At 43.5% G+C, this 26,951-nt stretch overlaps 1 protein-coding gene across 8 annotated transcripts in view; it reads left to right on the top strand.

Annotated features, from left to right (window-relative positions):
- Positions 1 to 26,610, top strand: part of YPEL2 (yippee like 2) — a 61,493-nt gene extending 34,883 nt beyond the window's left edge. For 6 of the 8 annotated variants that reach the window (XM_014868784.3, XM_044744367.2, XM_070482878.1 and 3 more), the window contains 3 exons: positions 16,322 to 16,365; positions 17,411 to 17,519; positions 21,862 to 26,610. In XM_014868784.3, the coding sequence (XP_014724270.1) occupies positions 16,322 to 16,365; positions 17,411 to 17,519; positions 21,862 to 21,951 (243 nt within the window). In that variant the 3' untranslated portion in view covers positions 21,952 to 26,610. Of the gene's footprint in view, positions 1 to 6,854; positions 6,921 to 16,321; positions 16,366 to 17,410; positions 17,520 to 21,861 lie in introns of all 8 variants that reach the window. The other 2 variants (XR_011493738.1, XM_070482876.1) reach the window with 2 other exon arrangements.
- Positions 26,611 to 26,951: the final 341 nt, after the last annotated feature.

Below are 26,951 nucleotides of genomic sequence, written 5' to 3'. Positions count from 1 at the left end.
TGGTCCTTCCCAGGTGGTCTGCCTGGCTCTGAAATCTCCAGGTAACCCCTGTTCCTGAGGTTTTACACTTGAACCAAACATGGCACCCCATGGTCTCTTCTGTGGTTTTTTGAAAAATAAGAGTTATCTGACTCCTAGAGCCATGGCAAACAGGGAAGGGGTGGAGAAAGAGCACAGGTGATCCTCAGCAAGGCAGAAGAGTTATTCTTTCTTAAGCTGTTTACTAATTAACTCCCTTTGCTCTTGAAACCAGAAAGAGGAAGAACTCAAGAGTCAGCAAGGCTCAGAAGCCCTAATTAATTTGTGGTCCAACTGGGTCAGCGGCAGTGACCCTATGCAGTGGCCTTTTCCTTTTTCTCCAGGACATGTGTGCCCCAGCTCACTAGAGCAGAGTTCCACAGCACTGAGGGGAGGGATTCCAGGCCCCCCCCACCCCCCCCCCCCGGCACCCCACCCCATTAGATCTCCTGTCATGTCTCCCTATTCAGTTCCTTCCTCCCTGGCTTCTGGCTGGGCTTCTGCTGGTGTTAAGTTGCCCCAAATACCTAGTCTCTTATTTCACATCCTCAGGCAGAGATCCCACAGCCAAGGTGCCCTTTCAGCTTAGCTTTCCCATCGGCTGCTCACCCACAGATAAGCTCCTAAGAGGAGGGAAGGGGGAGGGTGGAGAGGTGGGTAAAACCTGCAGCAGACCCCTTTGTCCCTTTGTCATAGGGCATAGTGGGTACTTCAGGTCCGCGGTGTTGTGTTTGACAGGGAGGCCCTGGGTGGTGGCTAGCTGCCTGGCCCTAGTCCTTTTTTGGCAGATGGAACTTGACTTGGCTGAGTCGCAATTGTACATAGGCTTAGGCTTTACCTTAGGGTGGAAATTGGAGGCTGAAAGTTTGTAAGTGTCCAGAGACAAGGAAACTCTGTGTTCATTGTGGGCTGGGAGAATGCAGGGGCTCCTGAGCCAGGCTCTATTTCTGCATAATCTGCCATGGCTATGCCAGACTCATTGTCCAGACCTCGCAGAGATGTTTCATTCCTTGGGCTGGGTGGAACTGAGACATGAGTGCTGCTGCGAGACGGGAGGGGGAAGAAGCCAATGGACAAAATGTTCCTGTGTCTGGATGGACCAGCCACAGCATAGGCTGGGTCCCTGGGAATTGAGATGAAGCTTTTCTCCTTTAGCCAGTCCATATCGTGAGTAACAAATGAGTTACTGCCAGATGAACTGGTTTTAATTTACCTTTCTGAAGTGATAGATGTGCTTAAGATAAAAATGAGAGTGACTAGGAAGTCTGCACAGGTAGCTTTGCCAGTCTCACTGCTTTGGAGAATGAACACGTACCCTGGACTTAAACTCCTACCTCTTCTTCTGTCTTCCCCGTCACTTGCAACCAACGCAAATACCTGGAACCTGGTTATAGGGATTATTATGTTACGTGGAGTTAGTATTCCAAACAGTTTCAGGTAATTTCCCCAAGAAGAGATCTCCAACCATGGCTTCTAAAGATAACCTTGTAGATATATGCCAACGTGACAGAACCCAAGAGCTGGGCCTCTCTGTATAGATTGGTATCCAGAATTTATTTAAAGTGATGTCCAGACTATCCAGAGACTACTTAAAAATGTGTACCAAAAGGTAGCAATTAAATGTTTGTCTTGGAATAAGTCTGGCCTCTGCCTTCTCCCAGGAGCCCTCGCCTGGGGAAGATGATTAAAAATAGATCTGAGTAGCACTTCCTGCTTGGCAGATGGCTGATAGCAAATGCTCAGGCTTTCAGCTGACCTTTCCTTTCTGAAATCTGCTCTGTGTTTCCATGATGCTAATTGAGTCCCTCTCTAGACCTAATCAGAGCTGGCTGCAAAAAAAAAACAAAAAAAAAAAAACCCCACCGCTTGCTGTCCTGGCTGGGCTCAGCTCATGGAGCAACTTGAAAGTGCGGCGATTTGCATGGAAACACCCACGCTGTGGTCCAACTGGCTGGTCCTTGTTTAAAAACTAACAAGTTCTGCTTTCAAATTTGCTGCCCAGTCCTGTTGGGGATCCCACACCCTCTCCACCACCCCCATCAATAAGGGAAGATTAGTGGCTAGGGGAGTGATAAGAATGCCCTGTGTTTAGATGTGTGCACAATAGACAATGCTCACACTCACTTCAAAACAACATGAGTTCCCAAAAGAGAGGCAGGGGCTTCTTGAGATTTGGCTTTCAGAAGTGGCTCTATCCCCATAGGCTGCTGTCTTTCTTTACTTAAAACACAGATAATACTTGAGACAATGCCCTGAGGCAGTATCAAACTGTGGGAGATAGGAAGTATCATTGATTTTATTATTATCTGTCGCAAACATCTGGGGACCACTGCTGGCTTCTCCTCCCCTGGCAAGGAGGTGGGGATATAGCCAGCCTGTGCTGAGGCTGTGCAAAGTCCTCACGGTCTCTTCCACCTTACTTCCTCTCTAAGGAAAGCCCTCTGCTGTAAGCAGCCCACCTAGAATCCTCTCATCCTCTCCAGTCTTGTCCATGTTCTCAAAACTCCTTTATCTTTCATAATGTATTACAGTGATATACATTGTTATGTACATATTTTATGTATTTTAGTCCTATTTTCTGATTAGGTATATTGTAAGTACCTCCAGGACACAGCCGGCTCACTATATTCTCCCTGGTGCCAAGCAAGGTCCAGGACACAGCTGCTCATTAAGTATTTGTTGATTTATAATTATGGAGGTACAGTATTGCTTCATATGACCTTACCACAATATTCTGAGCCAGACCCTTAGCTCTGGACATTTAGATACCACCTCTCCCCCGACCAATTTTTTACTATCATAGACTGCTTTAGTGTGACACAAAACTTTTTTGCCTAGGAGATGATTTTCCAATGCTTGACATTTCACAATGTGCCCATGGCCTTTATGTTGGCCAAGAAAGGAAGTTGAACACCAGAATATGTGAAAGGGATTTAAGTCTTTGTGTCTTAAAGATGAGAGTCTTAAGTGAGGAATTATCAGATAAGATAGGTCACTGATGAGCAGAGAAAACCTTTTATGCAGATAAACAGGAAGTTTAAAAACATGAGAGAAGAGGCCTAACTCTGAGTCAGAAATGTTCGTGTATTGTGTGAGGCCTCTACTCTCTTGAGAATATGGACTCACAGAATGTTCACCCTTGTAAGAGACCTTACTCAACCCCCTCATTTCACAGATGACGCAACTCCCAGGTCAGAGGATCAGGGATCTGCCCAAGGACATCATACTAGTTGGAGGCAGATGATCCAGCCTTGCCTGGCAGGGGTGGGAGTGGGTATTCTGACTCTGCCGTGTTCTGTTTCTAGAGGGAACACTGAGAATCACCAGTGCCCAGCTTTTGCACTTTGGCAAGCACCTTCTGCTCAAATCTTTCTAACATTTACATGCTCGTGTCTCTTTCATAAGAACTCTTTGGCTGTGATTTCTTCAAACCCCACCATGACCCTTTTAAGTTACCTCGTCTCTTCCTTCATAACTATTACATATAACTCTACTCCCAAACCCAGCCCCTGGGGGTATATGAATACAGAAGTTAAATATAGACATATGCTAATATGCTCACAGAAGGAAAGCCTAATGCTGGACCACTGCCCCAGTAGGGAAGCACACATTAACCCACCTACTTTAGTTTGTATGTGTAACCCGAAGCCCAATTGTTTAAGCAAGGCTTTGTGCTTTGATTAGCATGTCCAGAGGAGGAAAGTGTTGAAAGTGTTTAGGGAACACCTGGTATGAAAAGGAAAATCAGGTTTAGAAGACAGTGGTAAACTTGGTGAGGGTAAAACCATGCCACATAGGGGAATTTTGAAGGAACTGGTGGAAGGAAGGATGCTACCATTTATTGAGGGCCTGTTATGTGCCAGGCACTTTACTTTCTGTGAGACGGGTATTGCTATCCCATTTGGCAGATGAGGAACTTGAGATCGGAGAGGCGAATATATCCAGGAGCACAAGGTAAAGGAAGCGCCAGAGCTGGGAATTGAAGCCAGTTCATCCAACTACCTGATTCTTTCACTACACCAAGCTGCTAAACTGGGAGAGGCTTAGCCCATAGAAGGAAACCTTGATGCGGGCAAGATAATAGCTTTAAAGCTATAACTTAAAGTATTATTTGGTGTCAAAGGATATAAAGATGGAGGATTCAGGGAACTCTCAGGAGACAAGAGTTCAGCATTTATAGCGAATTGTAGTATTGTCAGAGCGACTGGTAGTAGAATGGGTTTCCTCAGGAGGTAGTGAGTTCACTGTCCCTGAAAGTATTTAAGCAGAGGTTTGGTAGAAATGTGGACAAGAGCCATGTATCGGGTGAGTGGTTGACCTTTGGGGCTCCTTCAAATCCCAATGGTCTATGAAATTAAAAGTGGATAAAGTCATATGTATATTTTGTTTTGTTTTGAGATCCTGCACTGTACTAAAACTGCAATCCACTGCATGAGATTCCTGCAGACTGCGATTAGTTAAGTATTTCTCTTTTTACAAATTCCCCAAGCATCGTTCTGGGTTCTTTGCTCATTCTTTGCCATGAAGTCCAGGTGCTAAAGAAAGAAGGAATTTTAAGGAGCTTCTTTGCTTTATATTTTCCCATGGGCTGTGAAATGAGAATCATGCATTCAGTAGTGAGCTGGGAAGGCTGTTTTCGGGCTGGGTTGCAGAGAACATGCCCTTGATGGTCTTCAGTCAGCCTTGAGCATTGTGGGTTTACAGATTGAATTTTATGCATTCGCTCGAGAGTGACCAAGCTCTGGTGAAGTGATTCATCCTAACACAACTCACAGGAAGCTAACTGGTAGACCAGAATTCTAGTTCATTAATTTACAGTGGAACAGATAAGCCTGAAAGCTTGGACTGTGTGTTATCTTTCTTGAAGGTAAACCCACTTGAGCGAGGGAATTAAATTTACACAGTTGCTAAGTAAATATGGAGTCAGAGCAGAAAAAGTTGAATAGCCTGAGAGATTTTCATCAGTTCTGACATCTTGATCCACCCTTCTTCATCAAAGAGACAGATTTTCCAAGTGAACGTGTTCTAGAAAAATCTTGGGACTTGGAGTCAAAAGCTGTGGATTTAAGTTCTGACCTTGACCCAGAAGCTGTGTGAACATGAGTAAGTCACTTGAACAGCTCTGGGCTTCAGTTTCCACCTCTGTTTTACAGGTTGAATCAGCTAACGTATGTGAAAGTGCTTTGTGCATTCTGAAGTCCTATATACGTGTCAGTATTAGTCTAATTCTGTTAGACTCCTTTCTTTTAGGAAGTCATTTGGACAACTCCCTTGTTCATTCTCCCCTAGACTTCGGAGCCAGACTGCCTGGGTCTCTGTCACATAGTGTTGATTGTTTGGCCCTAGGCATATGTCTTAACCTCTCTTTGCCTTACTTTCCCATCTGTAAAATGGGGTGATGATTGGGCCTCCCCCATCAGATTGTTGAGAGGATTAAATACTTGGCTTGTGTGAAACAATTCTGCCTGCCTGACATATAGTAAGCCCTCTATAAATGTGAGCCATTACTGTTCTTATTTCATAATTTCCAATTTAATGAGCCCCCTTAATCTCATCTATAAACTCTCTCCAATTTCTCTGTAGGGATTGTTTGCTGGAAAATATTTTAAAAGCAATCCCCTCTATAGCATGCGGCTCCAGTCTTGGAGGGAAGCCTTTTCTGGTCTTTTTGCCTGAATTGATTGTAGGGGAAGACTTACCTTGAGAGTCTGTAGGTTTTGCCCGCTGACTTCACAGACATTCTTTGTAGTCTAAGGACTTTTTCATTTCCAACGCCTGGTTGGCTTTGGGAACAGAAGTGTAGATTGAAACATAAATCCAAGAAATTGGTATTTGTCCTTGCTAGCTATATTCACTTGTATTATCTTTGTAGCTTTAGCAGCTCATAGTGAATTGTTTTCAAAGGCCTGATGGTTTTGAGAGAAATTTAAGCTCCATTTTTCAGCCCCCTTAAAGTTTAATTTTATATTTGAACTGAATTGCAAAGGAGCAAGCTCTTAATGACTAGCTGCCATTACATCCTGATTTCACCACCTCTGCTATCTAACTCGGAAGCCAGTCTCCCTAAACAGACCCAGTGAGGGGGACATGTCAGGCTTTCTTCTGTAGAGCATGGGGCTTGTATGATTATGGGAATCCCCTGCTCTTTCTCCTCCTGGAGAATGCATGTTTTCCATGCCTTTTCTGTGGAGAGCAAGGAGAGAACGCAGTATGTTGAGAGCTGGCAGCATCTGTTTTCCCACTGGCTGCATGTTTACATTGGCATCTACTGTCCTAACCCTTTGCCACAGACTAAAGAGCCTTATCTGCTGTTGGTTCAGCAGAGAACAACCACACGGCCCCAAGCCACATCTGAGGCCCTTAGGACAGCTGGGAGAGGTGTGGGAGAGGAGCTGTGGGGGTCTGTAGCTGTAGCCGGGGGTGGTGCAAAAGAGTCTGGAGAAGCTCTGGTAAGAGATAGCCCAGCCCTTCCAGACTAGTCATGTAGCTCCCATTTTAAATCCTGAAAGGCTGTGGTAGTGTGAAAGAAACAAACATTCATTAAATGCTTTTTATGAGCCAGGCACTGTGCTTTATGTACAGGCATTTATTTAACACCCACAACATCCCTTTGGAATAGGGCACTGTGGACTAGGGATTATGTTTTTCCCTTTTGTGCATCAGACCCTGAGGCTCAGGAAGATGAAGTGACTTCCCCAAGTTACACAGCTAAGGGCTGCGTCTGAGGCCTCCCTGGCTCCAAAGCCTGCATCCTTCCTGCTAAACATCAGGCAGACACGACACCCTTGGGGAGCAGAGCTTGCAGGATCTTTCTCTGTTCCGTTTCTCTGTTCTAGGTCCATCCGTGAAAGCAGCCCGTTTCACATAGGTCAACAGGAAGGTGAATTTGAAAGGTCTGATCAGTAAGTGACTTAGATCCCAGAATCTCCCCCTTTCGGCAATAAACTGTGGGACCCAGGCCCCTCACCACCTTTTGATTTTGCTGTTCCGTTCCTTGCATTGATTGCATCGTGTATGCTCCCATGCCCTTGGAATTTTATGACTCCACACAGCAGATATTTCCTCCTTTAGAGCCAGTCCCTTCCCTGCCCCTCCCTCCATCTGTTTAGGGAATGTGAGGGTGAATTGAGACCTGACCAAGCTCAAAGCCAGGGGAGGAGCGCTGTAGGAGGCCATGCTTCTGCCCTTAAGCAGCACACATGGCTTTTTACCACATCTCAAAGTTTTTAGACAGATATGTAAAAGCTTTTTGTAAACCATAAATGCGTAGAATGGCGTTGTTCTTTCCTAGTCTTTCCTGCTGACCTATGTCCTAGTGTGGAAGTCATAGAGTAGGAAATTCTTCCCTTATGATTAACCCAAGTCTCTCTTATTTCCATCTAAGTCCATTTCCTCTTGTTCTTATTGCAGAGAGGATGGAAGAAATCCCCTTTAATCTTCTTTCCTCTTAGCTAAATATTCACAGTTCCTTTAAGTGGCACTTGGGTTCCAATTCTGGAAGTTTTCATCATTTTCATTGTTCTTTATTATCACCCTTCCCACTTTCTCCATATGCTTCCTCAAGGGTGAAATCCAAACAGGATCCAGTATTTTGCTTGGGTTTCAGCTCTTTGTAATGGAGCCTGTGACTTACTTTGACCCTAAATAGGAAACTCCACCAGGCCTAACCATGGATGGAGAGAAGAATGAGAAAGGAAAAAGGATTGATCTGACTCTCCTCAGCAGAATATCAATCTGTTAAGGTGGGGTGTTTAGCCAGTACCCCAAGGGCAGGGGTTCTACTAATCCTTCTTTGTATCTCCACTTAACACTTCTGCTGCCTTTGCACTGAGATGGTACATAGTGTAGCATATAGTCCCTTGAACAAATCCACAGAGACAGAAAGCAGATTTGTGCCCTAACCCAGGGGCTGTGGGCAGGGGAAATGGAAGGTGACTGGTAATGATGTGAGATTTCCTTTTGGGGGGTGAAAATGTTCTGGAATTAGATAGTGGTGATAGTTGCACAACCTTGTGAATACACCAAGAGCCACTGAGTTGTATACTTTAAAAGGGTGACTTTTATGGTAATGTGAATTACACTTCAATTTTGAAAAACCCTCAACTTTATTTTTATACCAATGAGTTATTTTATAGCTTTACAATAAAAACATTCTAACAACAACAAAATATATATAATCATTCGCCTCATGACATTTTGGTCAACGATGCACCATATATATGATAGTGGTCCCGTATGATTAGTACCATATAGCCTAGGTGTGTAGTAGGCTAGACCATCTAGGTTTGTGTAAGTATACTCTGTGATATCCGCACAACAGCGAAATCACCTAACGATGCCTTTCTCAGAAGGTGCCCTTGTCATTAAGTGATGCATGACTGTAGCACCTCAATGTTTATAAAGCACTTCCTTTCAAACACAGTATCTCATTTATTTCTTCTACAAATCTCACTATTTATAGAAATAGTGAGTGTGAATACTGTTTTCTTGGGCCCATTTTACAGCTTAGGAAATTGAGTCTCAGAGAAGTTAATTGGCTTGACCATGTTAGTAACATAGCTAGTGTCTGGCAAAGCCAGGACTCAGACTCTGGCAGGCTGCCTCTTTGAGGCCCGTGTAATTAACCCTGTACCTATGGATGGTAGGTTGGAGAAGCACCAAGTCCTTTAAAGGATTCACAGAATATTATAACTGGAAAGGATCATGGGGAGCTTCAGTGTCATCCTTCCATTTTTTATGGAGACATTGAGTTGCAAAGAGTGGAAGACATGCCTTTTGTCTTAGTAGTAGAGAAAGGAGGAGACCAGAATCACCAAAGAGAAGAATTTTGAAGAACCAAGTAGGAAGCCTTTTCATTTCTCTTCCCCAGGCTCCTGAAAAGGCCAAAGAGGAAAGATGCGGAACTGACCTTCTTTTTACTCTGCGTTTCACTTATCTTGTTTTACTTACTGTTCTCAACAACTCTATGAAATAGGCATGGTTCCCATCTACAGGTGTAAAAGATGTGGAAGCTGAGACAGGCTGAATAATTCTCCCAAGGTCGAGTAGCGAATAAGTTGGAGTTGTAAAACCAGGTTTTGATTCTGAATTTCTGATGCCAAGACTAGATCCTCTTGCCACAGGTAGACATGCAAGGGCTCATATAGCTCCCAGAGGTTTCAGCTGAGTTGGGCGGGTGGCCATCTTCTTCCCTCATCTCTCTGTGCTCCTCCTGAGGTGCACATGCTTAGTTGATAATGGTTAACCTTTCCAGTGAGATAAGGGGGCCTAAGTTTGCGAGGCTCTGCCTCATGCTAGGCGGACTTCATGCCTCAGTTCAAGTGAACAGGACTCCAGGGTGAGGACCTGCGCCTGGCACTAAGGGGAAGGAACCCACATATTTGCTTTGTTGCCACCTCACTCCAAAACTATTCATTTTTCAATAGTCCTCCTACTTTTAAGAGGAATTGCTGCCTTCCAGACTTTCAAATGGGGCCAAAAATCAGTGGTTTTGGCTACTAAACAGGAAACTCAAAGCCCTTTCCGTTCCTTTGAGCTGGCTGGAAGGGCTGGGCCTGGAACTATTACTTTCCTTTAAAGGACAGAAGAAAAGTTTTGTGTAATTTAAAAAAAAAAAACAAAAAGACCTTTCCTGGAGTCCTGAACACCAGCCTTGGTTGATACACAACATGGAAAAGAGCTGCCTTGTTGCCTGGCAGTAATGACAGCAAACAAATGTGTCTGACAGTCTGTTTGGGATCTCCTGGTCTGAAATTCTGTTTGCTTCATTCTAATTGCTTCCTTAACTTCCTTTCAGTCTCCCCACCTTCGGTACCACCCTCACTCAAGAGGGTGCCAAGCTGTGCCTGGTAGCACCAGGCTGGGCTGGGCCCCACAGGATACAGTGACCCAGCCGGGGCTATTCTTGTCCGTGTCTATTTGCAAGATGCCTGTTGTTCTCAGTGGCTGTTTTTCCCATCATAAATGTTGACTTGGCAGGGGCCCAGCGTGGAAGCCATGGTGAAAGAGCTTCCAGAGTTCTGCCCCAGGAAATTCAGCTGGTCTTGAGTGCCAGGCTGAGGAAACACGTTCATAGACACTGTGGCTCAGGGGATACCTGAGCAGATGCTCCCACCCAGACAGCCCTGTTTGGTTTCGGCACCCTTTGCAGAGTGTGGGCCTGTGTGTGTGCTTGCACGAGAGTGCCAGCACACTCTTGTAGAACAGGCCTGCAGGAACTGTAGTGGCTTTGCACCCTGTGAGGCACCTCTGGGCCTGACTGGTGTTTCTCTTCTCTGCCATGTGTCCTCCCCATCCCCTACTCTCTAGGAATTCTAATCATTGTCAGGCTAGAGAAGGTTACTCTTAGGCCCTGCCCTGAAGCGGACTGGAACCCCCAGAGCAGTGGCCTGCAAACTTGTAAAATCACTTACCCCTATCAGTAAAATGTTTGAGCACACTCATGTGCCATATAGGGACATTTCAGTCCCATAAGATTAGTACCATGTAGCCTAGGTAGGTAGTAGGCTATACCCTCTAGGGTTGTGTGAGTACTCTAAAGGAGGAAGAAGTTTTCTTCCACCCTTCTGGGTCCTTCTGGCTGGTCTAAATTAAATTGACATGAGCCAGATTAACAGGAGAAAAACAAACAAAAGTTTGATAATATATATACATGGGAGAAACCCAGGAAAACTGAGTTAACTCACCAAAACGCCAAAGCCCTCACCTTGAGTACCATCCTCAGCTAAAGACGAAAGAAGATGTTGGGAGTGGGGAGAGTCAGGGACTTCAAAGGGAAGAAAGGCAACTCACAGGTGGTGAAAAGGAGCAAAGGTTTAGAAAACAAGTGCTTGTTTGGCCACATAGAAACAGAAGAACTCAGAGGGGAGCCCAACAGACAGGCTTTTCTAGGTTCCTCCGCATCTATCTCCTAGTTCATTTTCTGCAAAGGTGATAGCTCGCTTCCTGAGAGAAGTTTTTTTATATGAATTCTTTTAGGCAGTTAAGGGGGAGGTAACGAGAAAAACTTTTCAGTTTTTTATTTCTTAAAAATAATCAGCCTAAAATAATCTTCATGTTAAGGAGACACATTTTTAGGGTGGCAAATTTTGTTCCCTTTCAGTATAATCTGATGTTTGCCTGACAAAGTCGCCTAATGATGTGTTTCTCAGAACGTATCCCCTTCATTAGGCAACACACAACTGTATATACTCCTAATATATGTTTACTTGCTTATAAATGGTATATATGTCCTATTATGTAATATGTACATTATAAACCTATATAAAAAGAAAATTTTAATAACTTCTGTAATGTAAAAGAAGGAAAGACAAAAACAATTATAAATTTATTTTTAAATCTTATTTTGTTGCAGGTATATGTGATTGAATATGCTGTTTTTTAAAAAAAAAATCTTGGTTTATCACTTTCTGATACAGTAATTTGAAGCTGTGTCCTCAGGAGAGTGTATTTCAGTACTTGCTGAAAACGTCCTTATGACGAAAGATACATTTGAATGGAACATGAGCATCTTTGTGCTTCTGATAATCCTGATCCCCATTTTCCAGCCCATCTACCAGTTATGTAAAAGTTTTTGCTGAACTTTGCAGTTGCTTTTGCAAACTTTCAGGAAAGTGTTTTTTAACAAGGCTTGTTTGGAATACTTTTAAATAGATTAGGAATTGTTTGCAATTCCTAATTGTACAAATAAGAGTACAGTGCACAGGTGTAGGAGATTTTAGAGATGGCTTATTATTTTAAAAATTTTATTAGATTTTTTAAAGATATTTTTAATTTTACATAGTAAAATTCACTCTTTGTTGTACAGTCCTATGAGTTTTGACAAATACATAGTCTTGTAACCATTCCCTCAATCAAGATAACACAACAGTTCCATCTCCCCCCATTACCCCTTTGTCGTCAAACTCTCCCTTTACTCATAGCCTTTGGTAACCACTGATTTTCGTTGCCTAATGCATTTCTGATTCATCCATGTTGGTATATGTGTCAATAGTTTGTTCCTTTTTGTTACAGAGTGCTATTATATGGTGATACCAGTTTGTTTATCCATTCACCAGGAGACATTTAGGTTGTTTCCAGTTTTGGACAATATGAATAAAGCTGCTAAAAATATTCTCATATGGTTTTTGTGTGAACATAGGTTTTTATTTCACTTGGGTAAACGAAACTGCCAAACTGTCCAAAGTGGCTATGCCATTTTGCAATGTATGAGAGTTCCAGTTGCTACACATTCTTGACAGCACTTGGTTTGGTGAGTTCCATGTATATATATATATCTATATAAACCATTCTAATAGGTGTGTAGTGATAATCTTGTGTCTTTAATTTACATTTCCCCTAATGATTAGCGATGCTGAGCATCTTTTCATGTGCCTATTTGCCATGTGTTTGTCTTTGGTGGTCTGTTCAAATCTTTTGCCCATTTTAAAACTGGGTTTTTTTGTTTTCTTATTCTTGAGTTTTGAGAGTTATTTATATATTTTAGATACAAGTCCTTTGTGAGATATGTGATTTGCAGATATTTTCTCCCAGTCTATGGCTTATCTGTTCATTCTCTTAACAATGTCTTTTTCAGAATAAAAGTTTAAAGTTTTGATGAAGTTCAATTTAGCAGTTTTTTCTTTTATAGATTGTGTTTCTGGGGTAGTATCTAAGAAATCTTTTCTGACACAAGGTCACAAAGATTTTCTCCTGCATTTTCTTCTAAATAGCATCCATTTTGAGTTAATTTTTGTACAGGCATATCAGTGTTAAACTGCAAAGATAATATAAAATGAAAACGTTTCTAAATACCAGTTCTCTCCATAGCACAAGTTTCGTTAGAAAAGGAGTTACACTCCCATTCCCTGTTAAAATGTAACCTTTATCGGGGCTGGCCCCGTGGCCGAGTGGTTAAGTTCGCCTGCTCCGCTGCAGGCGGCCCAGTGTTTCGTCGGTTTGAATCCTGGGCGCGGACATGGCACTGCTCATCAGACCATGCTGAGGCGGCGTCCCGCATGCCACAGCTAGAGGAATACACAACTATGTACCGGGGGGCTTTAGGGAGAAAAAGGAAAAAATAAAATCTTTAAAAAAAAAAAAAAATGTAACCTTTATTTTAAAGGGACAGATTTAGTGTGTTTGTTTTGTGGAAAATATTGCAAAGTAGCATAGTATTGTCAGCTACTTTTTATCACAAAGCCAGCTAGTTTCGAATGCTCATCTTTTAGCAAAAGAAAAATACATAACTCATCTTTACAATTTTAAGTACTTTGATGTAAGTGAACCTCTTTGTGGTACTCTATCCCGTTACAAAAAAATTGCAAGGATCCTACTATTTAAAGATCCTGTTTTTATAAGAGCAGTCTCATTGTTGGCATCCTATGGCACAGAAACAACAGTATTCATGGTATGCTGAAAGTGAAAGCAGAAGGAGGGTACCCCTGTCCCCCCGCCCCATAGTGAGAGCCCCACACTTCCTTCTAGATACCTGTACACACAGGACACTCACTAGCCCAGGAAGATCCCAGCGGCAATCTATATATTATGACTATTTAGTGAAACGATTCTTTAAGATAAAAATAAATAGATGAAATTTCTAATATTTTTTCCCTGCCATGGAGAATTGTCTTGTGTACCTTTTGGGAATACTGCTTCCCTGAAGAGTCTTAACTATGCCGCCCCTCACCCTGCATTCCCAGTTACGCCTAGCAGATAGTAGATGTTCTGTGAGTATTTGAGAACTAAGTGTCTTTCCTGTAATAAATGGTGAAGCTTTGCTGATTCAAATTGTTGTTTTCCTGCCTGCTTTCTTCTAGAATTTGTTTTTCCATAGCCACATCCTTCTAAGCTCTGAACTTGAAGGTCTTAGCAAATATTTCTTAGAGAATGACACTCCTGGTTATCCATGATGTAGAACCATAGAATCATAAGAGAATATAATTTTGGATCTGGAAGGGGACTCAGACGTCATCTAATCCAAACCCCTTATTAAAATCAAACCAAAAATAAATGAACTGTGGTAAATCCATAGAACGGAATACGACTCGGCAATAAAAGGGGAAATGAACTGTTGATATATGCAACAACATAGATGAATCTTAAAAGAATTATGCTACGTGAAAGAAGCCAGACAAAAAATAGTACATACTGTATGATTTCATTTATAAAAAATTATAGAAAATAGAAACTATAGTGACAGTAAGCAGTGGCTGCCTGTGGACGAGTGGGAAGCGGGTGAGGAGGGAAGAGAAGGCTGGATTGAGAGGGGCATGAGGAAACTTTTGGGTATGATAGGTAGTCCATAATCTTGATTATGGTGATGGTTTCACAGGTATATGCAGATATCAAAACTCATCAGATAGTACACTTTAAATATGTACACTTTATTATATGTCAGTTATAGATCAATAAAGCCATTTAAGGAAAAAAGGAAATTAGAGGCAATTCACTCGTGGAACAAATATTTAACAAATGCCTACTGTATGCCAGATCCATGTACTATGTGCTGGGGGTTCGGAGAGAGATTGAAGGCATGGCTCATGCCTTCAGAGGGCTCACAATCCTAGTGAGGGAGTTAGACAAATAAACAGACAGTTTAAATCCAGTATGCTAATTGCTAAGAGAAAGGAACAGACAGGGAACACGAGGAGTCCAGACTGTGAGTGCTGACGGTGCCTCTTCCTGGGGAGGTCAGGGGAAGCCTTACGAAAGAGAGGAAGCAGAACCGACGCTCAGGATTGGTCAGGTGGAAGAGCCTCCCCATTTGAGGGAACATCGTGGGCAAAACTGATGAAATGCAGGTTCCAGGAACTGGATGTGGTTCGGCCTGACTGGAGCAAAAGACACAGTGGGAAAGTAGCAAGAGAAGAGGCTGCAGAGGTTCTTGGGTGTCTTTGTGCTCCAAGATCGAATTAACAGATTGGCCAAATTTGTGGTCTGTGTCACTGGGACATTGTCTCATCCAAACACTGGATGGACTTCCAGGTTTCAGGTTTTGAGACTGTGACACTCATATTCGTGCTCAATTCTAGTCTGGGAGCTGCTGTATTCCCCAGGGATGTTTCAAGCCCCAGAGGAAAGAGAGAGCTGATTTAGGTCTGAACAGCAGCTGGGGAACATCTGCTTGCTCCTTGGAGCTACACTTGGGAGCAAAGGCCTCTGGTGCATTTGTAGGTTGGAGGCAACCAACAATCCAGCTGCCCCAAAGGCAGTTTTTCCACAAGTCAAGAATTTTGCCTTTCTCTGGCTGGCAGCACTGATCCCTAAAGTTCTGTGCTTCTGACAGTGACTATCTCGTGTGCAGTGACCTGTGTCCTGTCTGGTTCTCTCATACCCTCTGGTCATCTGTTAACCATTCACCCTCTGATTTCTCCAGCCACTGAATAACAGGTCATGGGAGAGTCCCTTATTTGTTTTTTTGTTTATTTATTTTCGGAGTGGTTTTCAGAGCAGACTAGGATGTTTAGTTCAGGGTGCAATTGTCAGACCACATTAAAAATGCAGGAAGCAGTGCAGAACATGGCTGGCTCATGTCAGCCAGAAGTTTCAGTGTAACCAGAGGAGGAAAACACGGATGGGGCCTCTGTTAATGGAAGTAGACGCCAAATTGCATGGCAAGCTCTGGCTCCTGTTTCTCCTGTTCCCTGCCACTCTCCAGCCGGAAGAAGGAAGCTCATATTTAAGCTAGAAATTTAAATAGGATTGCTGCTTAATGAGCATTCCTGTGATCTAGAGATCAAGTTGCTTACACCTCAAAAGGAGAGCTTCCGTGCTCCCATTTAGGAGGATTGTAACTGTCATGGCAGTTAGGATCTACAAGAATGCCAGATGAGTGAGAAGTGTGGGTTTGGTGGTTTATTCTTGCCTTGGGGGTTCTTTGCTCTCTTCTTCAGGGTTAGACCAAGAGGGCAGGCAAAGGTGCTTGTACTGGTTTCCATGCCCTAGCCAATTCGAGGAAAGCTGTGGCCAGCACAGATGGCTGAAATCAAGTGGGTCCAAGAAAGACCAATGTGGATTAATTATCTCAAGTGGATTAATTGTATCAGACGATATCAGTTTTTGATGATATTTTGGAGTTGGGCTATTTTATATATTCTCACCTGGGCTGGTGAGTCCAAGTGCAGGCTGGCCTGGGCTCTGTGGCTCTGTTTGTTCTGCCTTCTCCTCCTGCCCATGCCATCTGCCAGCTGGACTGGTAACTGGCTCACTGCTCCCTTTTTGCTATGTGAATCTGGAAGGTCATGATTGTTGTGATTTGGGGCTTATTTCCCAAATGGGTGGGTGAAATGGATATCTAACTTCGATTTGTTTTCTTGCATTTCAGTCGTTCCAAGGAAGTCAAGGACGAGCATACCTCTTTAACTCAGTGTGAGTGTCTCTGAATGGTACATCCATTGCTTGGTGCAGATTGTGAGGGGTGGGGAAAAGCAACACTCAGTGATAATTAAGTGATCAACCTTGCCCTCTCTGCCACAATAAAAAAAAATAAAAAAACCTGTGGAGCATTATTCTCCACAATTGGTAGCCAGTTATCTTTGGGGGAATTTTGGGGGCAGCATCTTTGGCTAAAAATAATATATTCAGTACTCCCAGGAGACACATTAGAGGGCTGTAATCTTATAGGGAAGCAGCTGAAGTGCTTCTGAGAGAGCCTCAACATGGAGGTCTCATAACCAGAACTGAGATGTGTCCCTGGGGAGGAGGGAGGGTGAACAGAAGCCTCCAAGATCTGCTGGAGGATGTAAGGCTGTACGGAAGACCCCGTTAATGGAGTCTCCATGCCCTCCTGCAGAGGCACAGTCTGCCACGGCCCTCAGTCGTTGCTGGGCACCTCATTTGCAGCCTCTTCCTTGGAAAGCAAGGGGAAGCTCACATAAGCCTGATGCGCTGTGAAAATGGAAGTCTAGTATGTTCAGCTTGCTATAATCCCTGCTCTGTGAAGGACTATAGTATATTTGATACCCAGGGCTCTCTCATGCTTGTGATCAGGACAAGACTGTGCCATCAGGTTTGACTTCTTCGGCTGCATTTGGTCCTCTGTAAGCTCTCAGTTCCTGTGCTCATAGCTATGGATTTCATATTGTGGTTGTCAGTTTCTCCCCTTAAATCACAAGATTAAAAGCACCTGTCAGAAAAATTCTAAGCACAGTCTCAACCATAAAGACTACTTTTAGTAGACTCATTGAATCAGAACTTACGGATCTGAAATTCATTTCGCTGGAGATGTTGCCATGTGGATACCTTTTGGGGGTTCTTACTGATTTCCGTTACAGACGATGCCTTTCTCGGTGTTGGCTTCCCTTGAGGCAGCCATGCTCAGTTAATTTTTTTCTGGAAGTGCAGTTTGACCAACTGATGGTGAACATGTGACTAACTACCCGCTCCCTCTTTCTCATTCTGTTCCTTGGCATAGAGTTAACGTGGGCTGTGGGCCTGCAGAAGAGCGAGTCTTGCTAACAGGACTGCATGCAGTCGCAGACATTTACTGTGAAAACTGCAAAACCACTCTGGGCTGGAAATATGTAAGTACGAGGAGTCTGGTTGGTGGAGAGAGGGTCTTGAAGGAAATAGCTGAGAGCCTCATACTAGAAGAAGGCTTTCTCTTCTTGCTTCCCGTGACCTCGTGGGATTGTCTGAGACCGGGACAGGAAACTGAGCCCCAAGAGCAGTTCCTCACACACTCCTGTTTGCCACACTCATTCTTCCCTTTTCACTGATAGTCCCCTCCTCCTCCTCATCCCTTCACACCTGCCCTGAGATACACACACACACACACACACACACACACGCATACACACACACACACACACGCCTACACCCCTGCCTTTGAATTTAATAAATAATAATAATGATAATGGCATGTAACATTTCCTGACAGCTTACCGTGTTCCAGGCCTACATTATTTTATTTATTCTTGATAGTATCCCTGGAGGGTAGGTCATATTTTAATCCCTATTTTATGGATGAGGAAACTGAGGCTTAGAGAGGTTCATAGCATGTTCGTTGTTATCTACCCTTTACATGGCCAAACCAGGATAGGAGTCCAGGTAGTCGTCTGACTGTAGAGCCCATGTTCTTTGATGCTCCAATAAATGCTCCCAGAATATCTGGTCTTAGGCCCTGTGCTAGGCATCATCAAGCATTATGTTAATTAATGTCCACTATCAGGTAGAGTCACGGCTGGACTTTCTCAACTGGACATTCATTCCCTCATTATTTAACTCAACGAATATTTTTAACGTCCTCTTGGTGCCTAGGAGAGTGCGCAGTTCTTTGCCAGGGTGAGAGGAGGTATATATGTTCAATGAAAATAAACTCAAATTATTGCTGTCTTATTGTTATTGGCAGATCTGATCACAGTGCTTTTCCTTGCCCTCTGTCATTGGGGGATGTTGAAAAATGAGTCTGCCTGTCTCTGAGAGGGCAATTTGTTCCATGTAAAATGCTTCAAATTCCCTGTCCTGTCAGTGGCGTGGAGTCAGTATGGGGCTGGCTCTTATCACCTGCTGTTAGTTAGCTTCCGAAGGAACCTGAAGAAGAAGTCAAAACTGCCTGCAGAGAGATAATGATGCGTCAATGTAGGTTTGTTGATTGTAACAAATGTACCACTCTGTAAGATTTTGATAGTGGGGGAGGTTGTGCATATGTGAGAACAGAGTATAGGGGAAATCTCTATGCCTTCTGCTCCTTTTTGCTGTAAACCTAAAACTGCTCTAAAAATATGAAGTCTACTTAAAAAAAGATGTTGAGCAAAAGAAGCCAGACATAAAAGTACGATTCCATTTAAATAAAGTTCAAAAATGTGAGGATCTTCAAAACCTACTGTAAGTGGAGTCTACAGTGGAGCAGCACCACCTTTAGATTCTCTCTTTCTCATCTGCCTTGAAGTGTTCAGGATTAGAAAGAAAAAACCTGGGCATTGTGTTTCCTGATTCCAAGATGGTTTGGCCACAGCTCCCTTTGCTTGCCTTGGTTGTTTGTTGTGGGAAAAACCGGACTTGGCCATTCTGGTCCCCTTGTCTGGCCGCCTGTCCCCTCTGGGTGATCTGGGGGCCACAGTTCTGGTTTTGGTTATCCAGAAATGTTCTGCCCCTTCTGTGTTTCCCAGTCTGTTGGTTATCTCATTCCTTTGAGGATGTGCTGTCTTACAAACAGAAGATAAATCTGAGTTGGTTGGTTTAGCTCCCTACTTTAGGTAAAATGACTCCCTCTGACAAAGCTTTATTGAAAGCCTTTGTGCTGGATGCAAAAGTGAATGAGATCCAATCCTTGCCCTAAGGGTGTTTATAGTCCTGAAACCAGGGAAGGAAGCGATAGGTAAACAGATAAAACAGCTTGACAAGCATGGTGATGTGCATAGGACAGTAGCGAAACATCCATCTCCTCAGGGGTGTATTCATCGCTGCTCACGCTGCTCACGTGCCACGCTCAGTGCTCCAGGCTTTCATTCCATTATTTCTTCTAACCCTCATGATTATCCTGTGAAGTGCTTGTAATCATCCCAGTTTTGCAAATGAAAAGTTTATAATTTTAAATTGTAGATTGTAAATGGACGTTGAGTGGTTGAGTGATGCTTCTGATGCTAGGAAGCGGAAGTGGGGTTCAGTCTGGGGTCCTTCTGCAGACTCCAGATCTAGTGCTCTGTCCACTGGAGTCCAGTTGTGACATTTTGCAAGTGCCCTTTGGCTTGGGGGCTCTTGAATTTTTTTTCTTTTTTCTTTTTGTTGTTGTTTAATAGGGATACACTCTCACTTTGCTAGCGTTGTTTTTTTCCTCCCCGCTACCCTGAACAGACTACTGTGGAACAATAGGTCTTATTCCCAAACCACATTCTTCTGTTGTGTACACATCTCTCTCCCTCCCTTTCTCTCTCTCTCTCTCTCTGTCTGTGTCTCTCTCTCACACACACGCACACACAGGGAAATGACTGCTGAGCCCACAGCTCTTGTATGTGTGTGGTGTCTGCACATTCTCTCGGTGTTCCTTCTCTTTCCACTATGTGGAATGATTCCTCTCTCAACAAGAGACTCAAGTCTGAACTCTTGTTCTGAGACTCAGAGCCCGTGAGCTCTAGAGCCGAAGATACGGTTCATACAGATGCTGCCCAGAACCTATCGACTGTAGGAGTTACTTACCAATTTGGGGGACTCAGGAGGAAGTGCTCATATCCACTGCCTCTGTACGTGGAGCTCAGCCATCTGACTCTGATGACTAGGGTTTTTTATACAACACACCAAGATGTTTTTATGTACCTATGTCTGCAGATAAAATATCCCTTTGATCCTGCACCTATGCAGGACTTCTTTCAGTGCGGCTTATTAGCTGGGAGAGCCCACAGTGCTGTAAGTTTAGGATGGTAACTGCCAGCTGGTTTTCCCTCTGGAGGCCTGGCAGCTGGGTGGGGTGTGAGGGCTGCCAGGTTCTTCAGCCTGGAGTTCATACAGCTGCTGTCTCCCTGGAGACGAGCAGTGAAGGAAAAACAGACTTAACACATTTGACATAGAAACAGCAAGGTAAGAAAGAAAAAGGAGACCTGTTTGGCCTCACAATACTTTTGTTTCTCTCCCTGAGCATCTTTTCTCTAAGCCTAACAAAGTACAGTTTAAAATTATGACACAAACTTTACGGATACATCCACTGGACAGATTTCTGATTAGCATTGGAAACCAAGTTCTCCTAAGATACTAGGTACATACATGCACTCGTTCATTCAGCAGTGATTTATTGAAGAGCTTTTATGTGCCACGCAGTCTTCTAGGCACGGAGATTCAGCAGTGAACAAAACAGTGAAACTCTTTGCCTTCTTTAAAGTTTACATTGTAGTAATGGGAGACAGACAATACACAAAATAGATATGTGAGCATTGCTGTGTGTTTGAAAGTGATAAGTGCTGTGGAGAAAAATAAAGCAGCAAAAGAGGGGAGAGAGATTGCTGCAGTGGACATTGTGATTTTTTTTTTTTTTTTTTTGAGAAAGATTAGTCCTGAACTAACATCCGCTGCAAATCTTCCTCTTTTTGCTGAGGAAGACAGGCCCTGAGCAAACATCCGTGCCCATCTTCTTCCATTTTATATGTGGGATGCCTGCCACAGCATGGCTTGATAAGTGGTGCATAGGTCTACATCCAGGATCTGAACCGGTAAACCCTGGGCCACCAAAGTGGAACATGTGAACTTAACCGCTGTGCCACCGGGTCAGCCCTGTGGACATTGTGATTTTAAGTAGAGTAGCTTGGAAAGACCTTACTAAGATGGTAGTATTTGAGCAAAGACTTGAATGAGGAAAGACCCTGAAGAAATTCTATTGTGAATATTGAGAAAATATTCAGAATATTTATTTATTTAATTATTTTTTTTTGGTGAGGAAGATTGGCCCTGAGCTAGCATCTGTTGCCAATCTTCCTCTTTTTGCTTGAGGAAGATTATTGCTGAGCTAACATCTGTGCCAGTCTTTCTTTATTTTGTGTGTGGAACACTGCCGCAGCATGGCTTGATAAGCAGTGTGTAGGTCTGTGCCCGGGATCCGAACCTGGGAACCCCAGCCTGCCAAAGCAGAGTGTGCCAACTTAACCACTACACCACCAGGCCAGTCCCACAGAATATTTAAATGTATAATATTTCAACTTAAAAATATTTAAATTCTATCATAAATATTGAGAAAGTCCTGGGGTTGCCTCAGTGCTGTAGTTAGTGAAGGGGACATGGCATACTTGAGTGGTGGGAATCCTCTCCATGAGTCTGGGTGAAGCTCAGATCAGACTTCGGTGGTCCTGATGCCTGACATTGGCCCTGCCTTGGACCTGTGCTACAAAAGTGCTCATCTTTGGTCATTCAGCATCTTTTCTCTTCCTTTGTGTTTCCTAGGAACATGCCTTTGAAAGCAGCCAGAAATATAAAGAGGGCAAATACATCATTGAGCTGGCACACATGATCAAGGACAACGGCTGGGACTGATTGGAGAGCATCTGCCCAGCCCAGTGTCCACGTGAACGCCATCCAACTGAACATTCTACCCAGCGTGAGAGAGTGACTGAACACGTGGTTCCATCCATTTGGGGGCCTCGCCATCGGGGGCATTCTCCCACCCTGACGCCATCTTTCTGGCGATCGGCCTCTAAATCGCTGTCTCTCTGTCTCTTTGCTTTGTATCTGTCTGTGAGTTGATCCTGGCTTCTCTCTCTGTTCTAGTGTTGGCTGAAAACAAAACAACAAAAGGAACAGATGTCTGACCGCATGGTGGCAGCCCACCTTGATAAGGGTCTTGGTGCCCATGCGAGAGCTGCCTGACGGCCACTTGTCAGGAGAGCAGTGGCACAGCACAGGGGTGTGAGGAAGAGGGAAAGGGGGGGGAACCTCGAGGGTCCCGGGGGTGGGCAGGGGACGGGAGGGTAGGGGTAGAAAGAAAATTGTGCTGCTCCTGGAGACCTAGTAACTTAGGCTTGAAGTAATCGACTTGTCTAAAAGGACAAAGAGAAAAAAAATACCTCATGCCTGCATTCTTTCTGATCAGAAGCTTCTGTTCCTGACACCAAATGTGCCAGGTTAGCAAATGAGCACAAGAAGTGGCCCTAATTCTAGCTGGCGGGGCAGGGGCCTGGTTCTCCTGGGCCGAGTTGGGGAGCATCCTGGCAGTGATGAGTGACTCGGGAACAGCCCAGGTGGGTTTTGATGACTTGGATGCCTCACTGCTCCTGTGGGTAATCTTTCTCTTTGCCTCTTCAGCCAGTGTAGGTGACAAGAGAGGGGACTGCCATTTGCAATGGGTGCAAGATGTCAACATCCCAAAGCCTTTGACCAGCAACTAAGTAAAATCAATAATTGAGGAGAACAGGGAACAAAGAGAGCTGCAGTTTGGGAGCTCCTCAGAAATGGCTCAGATACTGGGCCAGAGAAAACAAAAAGTAGAACCAGTTAGCAATTCCGTCTGACCTTTCTTTCTGACCTTTAATAAGAGAAGAGCATTGTGGCAAGGAAGGGGGGTGGGATGGGGCAATGCCGGGATTAGTTTAGATTTGAACCATTACAGGTTAGGTCATCTTTCCTCTTTGGTATGCAACGGCTTCAGTGAGATCAGCAATTCTTTGTACATAGAGTTTTGGGTGTTTTTCTCCAGTTCTATCAAGGTAGATTTTGGAAAACAAAGTCCCAAGGCTTTGAGCTTAGTGATAACCTGGCTGGTAGATTCCTCATGCCCCTAGCTGTTCTCCTTGGACTGGGTGTTCTGTGTGGAGAGAAATCTGTCAGTGTGGTCCAGCAGTGGGGAGGGCTTAGATTTGGTGTCAAATATCGTTGCAAATTCCAGTATTCCCCCCCCATCTGAACTTCATCATATTAGGGGAGTGGAGAACAAATCCCTGTAAGGCTTAGGAGAGAGAGAGGAGTGTGATACATTTAATCAACACTGTGAAGTCTGTTCTTCAGCAATTTAGCCAGTACACGGTGCATGACCGAAACTCTTAACTGAGTTAATTTCATTGCTTAGACTGAAAATATTAGATAGGTGTAGGTTTATGTTAGGTAATTCTCAGCATCTCATTTTCCAAGGAGACTGATCCTATAGGAAAATTTCACCTTGAAAGTCACAAAAAAGTGAGTTCATCGAGACAAGAATCCGTAAAATCGATTAACCAAGATTCAAGCAGCCAACCTAGAACGTTTTCAGAATTGAACCAAATTCCCACAGGGAGTAAGTCCATGGTGGAAATGTCTTTTTGTGTCTCTGTGTGCTGATTACAGAATGAGGGACTGGAGACAGGCATGGTCCCACCCTGGCGCTGGTGGACAGCGGGACTGATAGGAAGCAGGGTATCTCCAGGTTTACCAGTAGACGGCCTGTAAGACAAAAGGATTCTTAGAAATCAAATTTTGTTCCCAAAGGCTTCTTGCCCCTATATCCCGGTGCTTTAGTAGCTCTGGGAGGGTAAGTTGTTCTCCCCACGTTACTGCAAAGCAGACTGAGGTTCAGAAGCATTTCATGTCCGCTCCCAGGGAAAGAGTTCCGGCTCCCAGGCCTAAGATCTCCATAAAAACATTTTCAACTTTCACATTCCTAAGCTGGCTTGCCAGCACAGAAATCATAGATTCCCTTCTCTGTGCCCCCTGAAGGTAGTGGCCTTCGTTTGTGGATTTTGGTTGGCCCCTTTGCTCAGGGAATGTCCTGGCTATGGATGCTCCTTTCTATAAAAAGAAAATGGGGCTTAAACATGGGTAGCTGTTTTGTCTTTAAAACTAAAAATGAGTGGTGACATATAAACCAGACATGGGGGACCCTAGAATTTTCAAGGGGCACAGGAGACCGATGTGCCACTGTTCTTCCTTGGAGATGGGACCTCTAACTGTTGCATGGATCAGAGCAGGCTCCAATTCAACCCTGGTTCTGGTTTTTTTCAGTTACTATCCATTGAGCATCCAATGTGTGCATGGCACCATTCCTGTGCAAGAGATCTGAGTAGAATGTTGGTTTTCCCATAACTACAGGGAAAAAAAGCAACCACCCATTAGGCTTTCCCTTTGTGTCAATGAAACCAAAAGTGCTTCTTATAACTAGCTCCATTCATGGCTTATCTATCTAACGTCTAGCAGTATTGGAGAGAATGCAGCTGGGCAATGGAGACGCATCAACTCATGGCCTCAGTCAGTTCGTTCTTTAATTTCCTCACCAAATTATTGACTCAGAGCATAACCAAAGACCTCATCCATTCACCCCTGGTAGGTCCAGGGAATTTGAGTTCGGTGATAAAGCTTAGGCGGGGTGCAGGGAGTAGGGAAGGGGAAAAGGGGAAATGAGAAAGGGAAAGGCATGAAGTTCTATACCTCAGCCAGCAGCTGCCTTCACTTTCAACTGAAGTCCAGCCGGCAGACTCTCTAGTTCCATCTCCTCTGTGCCACCCTAGGTCATATGGCCTTGGCGGCCCTGGATTACACCCAAGCCCCCAGGATATTTGTCTCAGGCTGCTGATGGGTTGATTTGACGTGAATCACATACAGCCAAAACCTGATGCCCAGAGAATGTCAGCTGAGCCTGAGTGCTGCCCCAACTCCTATGACAGTACGATCATGGAGATAGGTTAGAGGAAATCTTTACTGGCGGTGGATCAGTGTGTGAAAAAGAGCTGTCCCCTTTATAAAGAGATTTGCAAGCAGATATATATAAAAGAAACAGTTGCTTATGAAATATACTTTTGTAAATAATATTTAATTTTTTAAATAATATATTTGGTGCTGTTTTCTCAGATCCCCTGAGAGCACTTTTTATTTTCATTTTTAAATTCTATGGTTTCCTCTGCATTTCTTGAAGTATATTTTAAGGGAAACGGTGATCACCAATATACTCTTTTTTAAAAAAGATCTCTATCGCTTTATTCTGGACGGAGGCAGCAGAGCAGTGCCTCTCCGCGTTTCTTCCCGGTGGAACAGACTCTGCAGTACATTACCAGGTTGAGAACTGAAATATTTTCTTGCACCAGTATTGGCTAGAAAAGAAAAGAAATAAAACCAATAAATTTAGTAACAACCTAGAGTGATTCCTCTTGTTGGAAGAATTTCCAACAAATTGGAATCTTGTTTTTAATTTTGTGTGTATGTGTGTGTGTGTGTGTGTGTGTGTGTGTGTGTGTAAAGAGCACTTTGGATTGTGCCTCCTGTTTTCTTTCTTATTGGGGACACTATACCTACAGTTTACACCTTGGGCACATAAGGTTCTTCTTCTCTTTCTCTCTGGTGGTTTGTTTCTGAGTGGACCAACGGCACAAACCACGAAGATTCTGTTTTCCTGAGCACAGAGCTGTAGCCGGTTTGCTCCTTATTCTTTGTGTGCTCAGCTTTTACAGACTGTAAAGGAAATCTGTTGTTTGTGAAGATCAACCAGAGTCAAATCTGTGTTTCTAACCAAGATGTGAGTGTATTCATTCACGTATCCCAGGGTTCCCGTTGTTGTAGAAGCCACATCATGTTAAACATTAACTGATTTGAGTTGAAAAAACCTTAATAAAATAATATACATACTTTGTAGGTAAACAGCTTTTTTTTTTTTAAGGTCAGATTGCCTCGGGTTCAGGAAGAGGCTGGGAGATCAACTCTTGAACACAATCAACTTAACATATTTTAAAAAAGAGTCTGCCTCAAATGAGAAAACATGCTAGTGGTCTAGGTAGAGGAAAGAGATATTTAATTCTAAAAATTAAAACATAGTCATGAAATCTGCCAGCAGCGAAAGGTAAAGCCAAGAAGAAACAAGCTATTCTCCTATTACCAAATTCTCTCTGCCCGTGTGTTTTTGTATAACGTTTTGGTGAAAGTGAGAGTCGACTACTTTTTCCAACCTGCAGAGACTATCTTTCAATACAGAATCCGTCTCTTTACGCCTGTGTTTACAAACTGTATTTGTTGGGTTTGGGTTTTGTTATTTTCTTTCTTTATCTTTTTTTTGGTTGTTATTGTTGGCATTTTTCAGGTCACTTTGCTTCAATAACAAAGATTATTTTCAAGTAATTTGTCCCCCCTTTTCATGTGTTTGTACATAGTGGCTCAGTATTAGAGAAAAGTGCGTTGTTTCTGTCATATTTCCAATCTGTGTTGGTGCTCATTTGAGAAAATAAAGTTTTCAAATATTAATTCTTTGGGGGACTCATCTGTCTTAATTGACCCAGCATGTTTTGTCTTGACATTTAATATTTAAAGTAACTGAAAGGCCTGCAGGTCATCTGTCTAACCCCATTCACAGATCTGTCAACTGAGACCTAGAGGGGTTATTTTTTCCCGGGACAATTGGCCAACTAATGAATAAAAATCAGGCCTCCTGCTTATCTACAAATGCTTCTCCTGGCTTTAGATATCAGAAATGCTGAATGACCTGGATCATTTCTGTCTACGAAGTCCCATATTCTTAGACTCTATAAGCTTTTCTGTTTATACCGATTTCTTTGGTGGAGATAGGACTGTATTAGGTGGAGGGG

This window comes from Equus asinus, chromosome 13 (genome assembly GCF_041296235.1).
Source record: "Equus asinus isolate D_3611 breed Donkey chromosome 13, EquAss-T2T_v2, whole genome shotgun sequence".
NCBI classification, from domain to species: Eukaryota; Metazoa; Chordata; class Mammalia; order Perissodactyla; family Equidae; genus Equus; species Equus asinus.
Note: the sequence above shows the minus strand (reverse complement) of the source record. Positions and strands in the feature narration are given on the sequence as shown.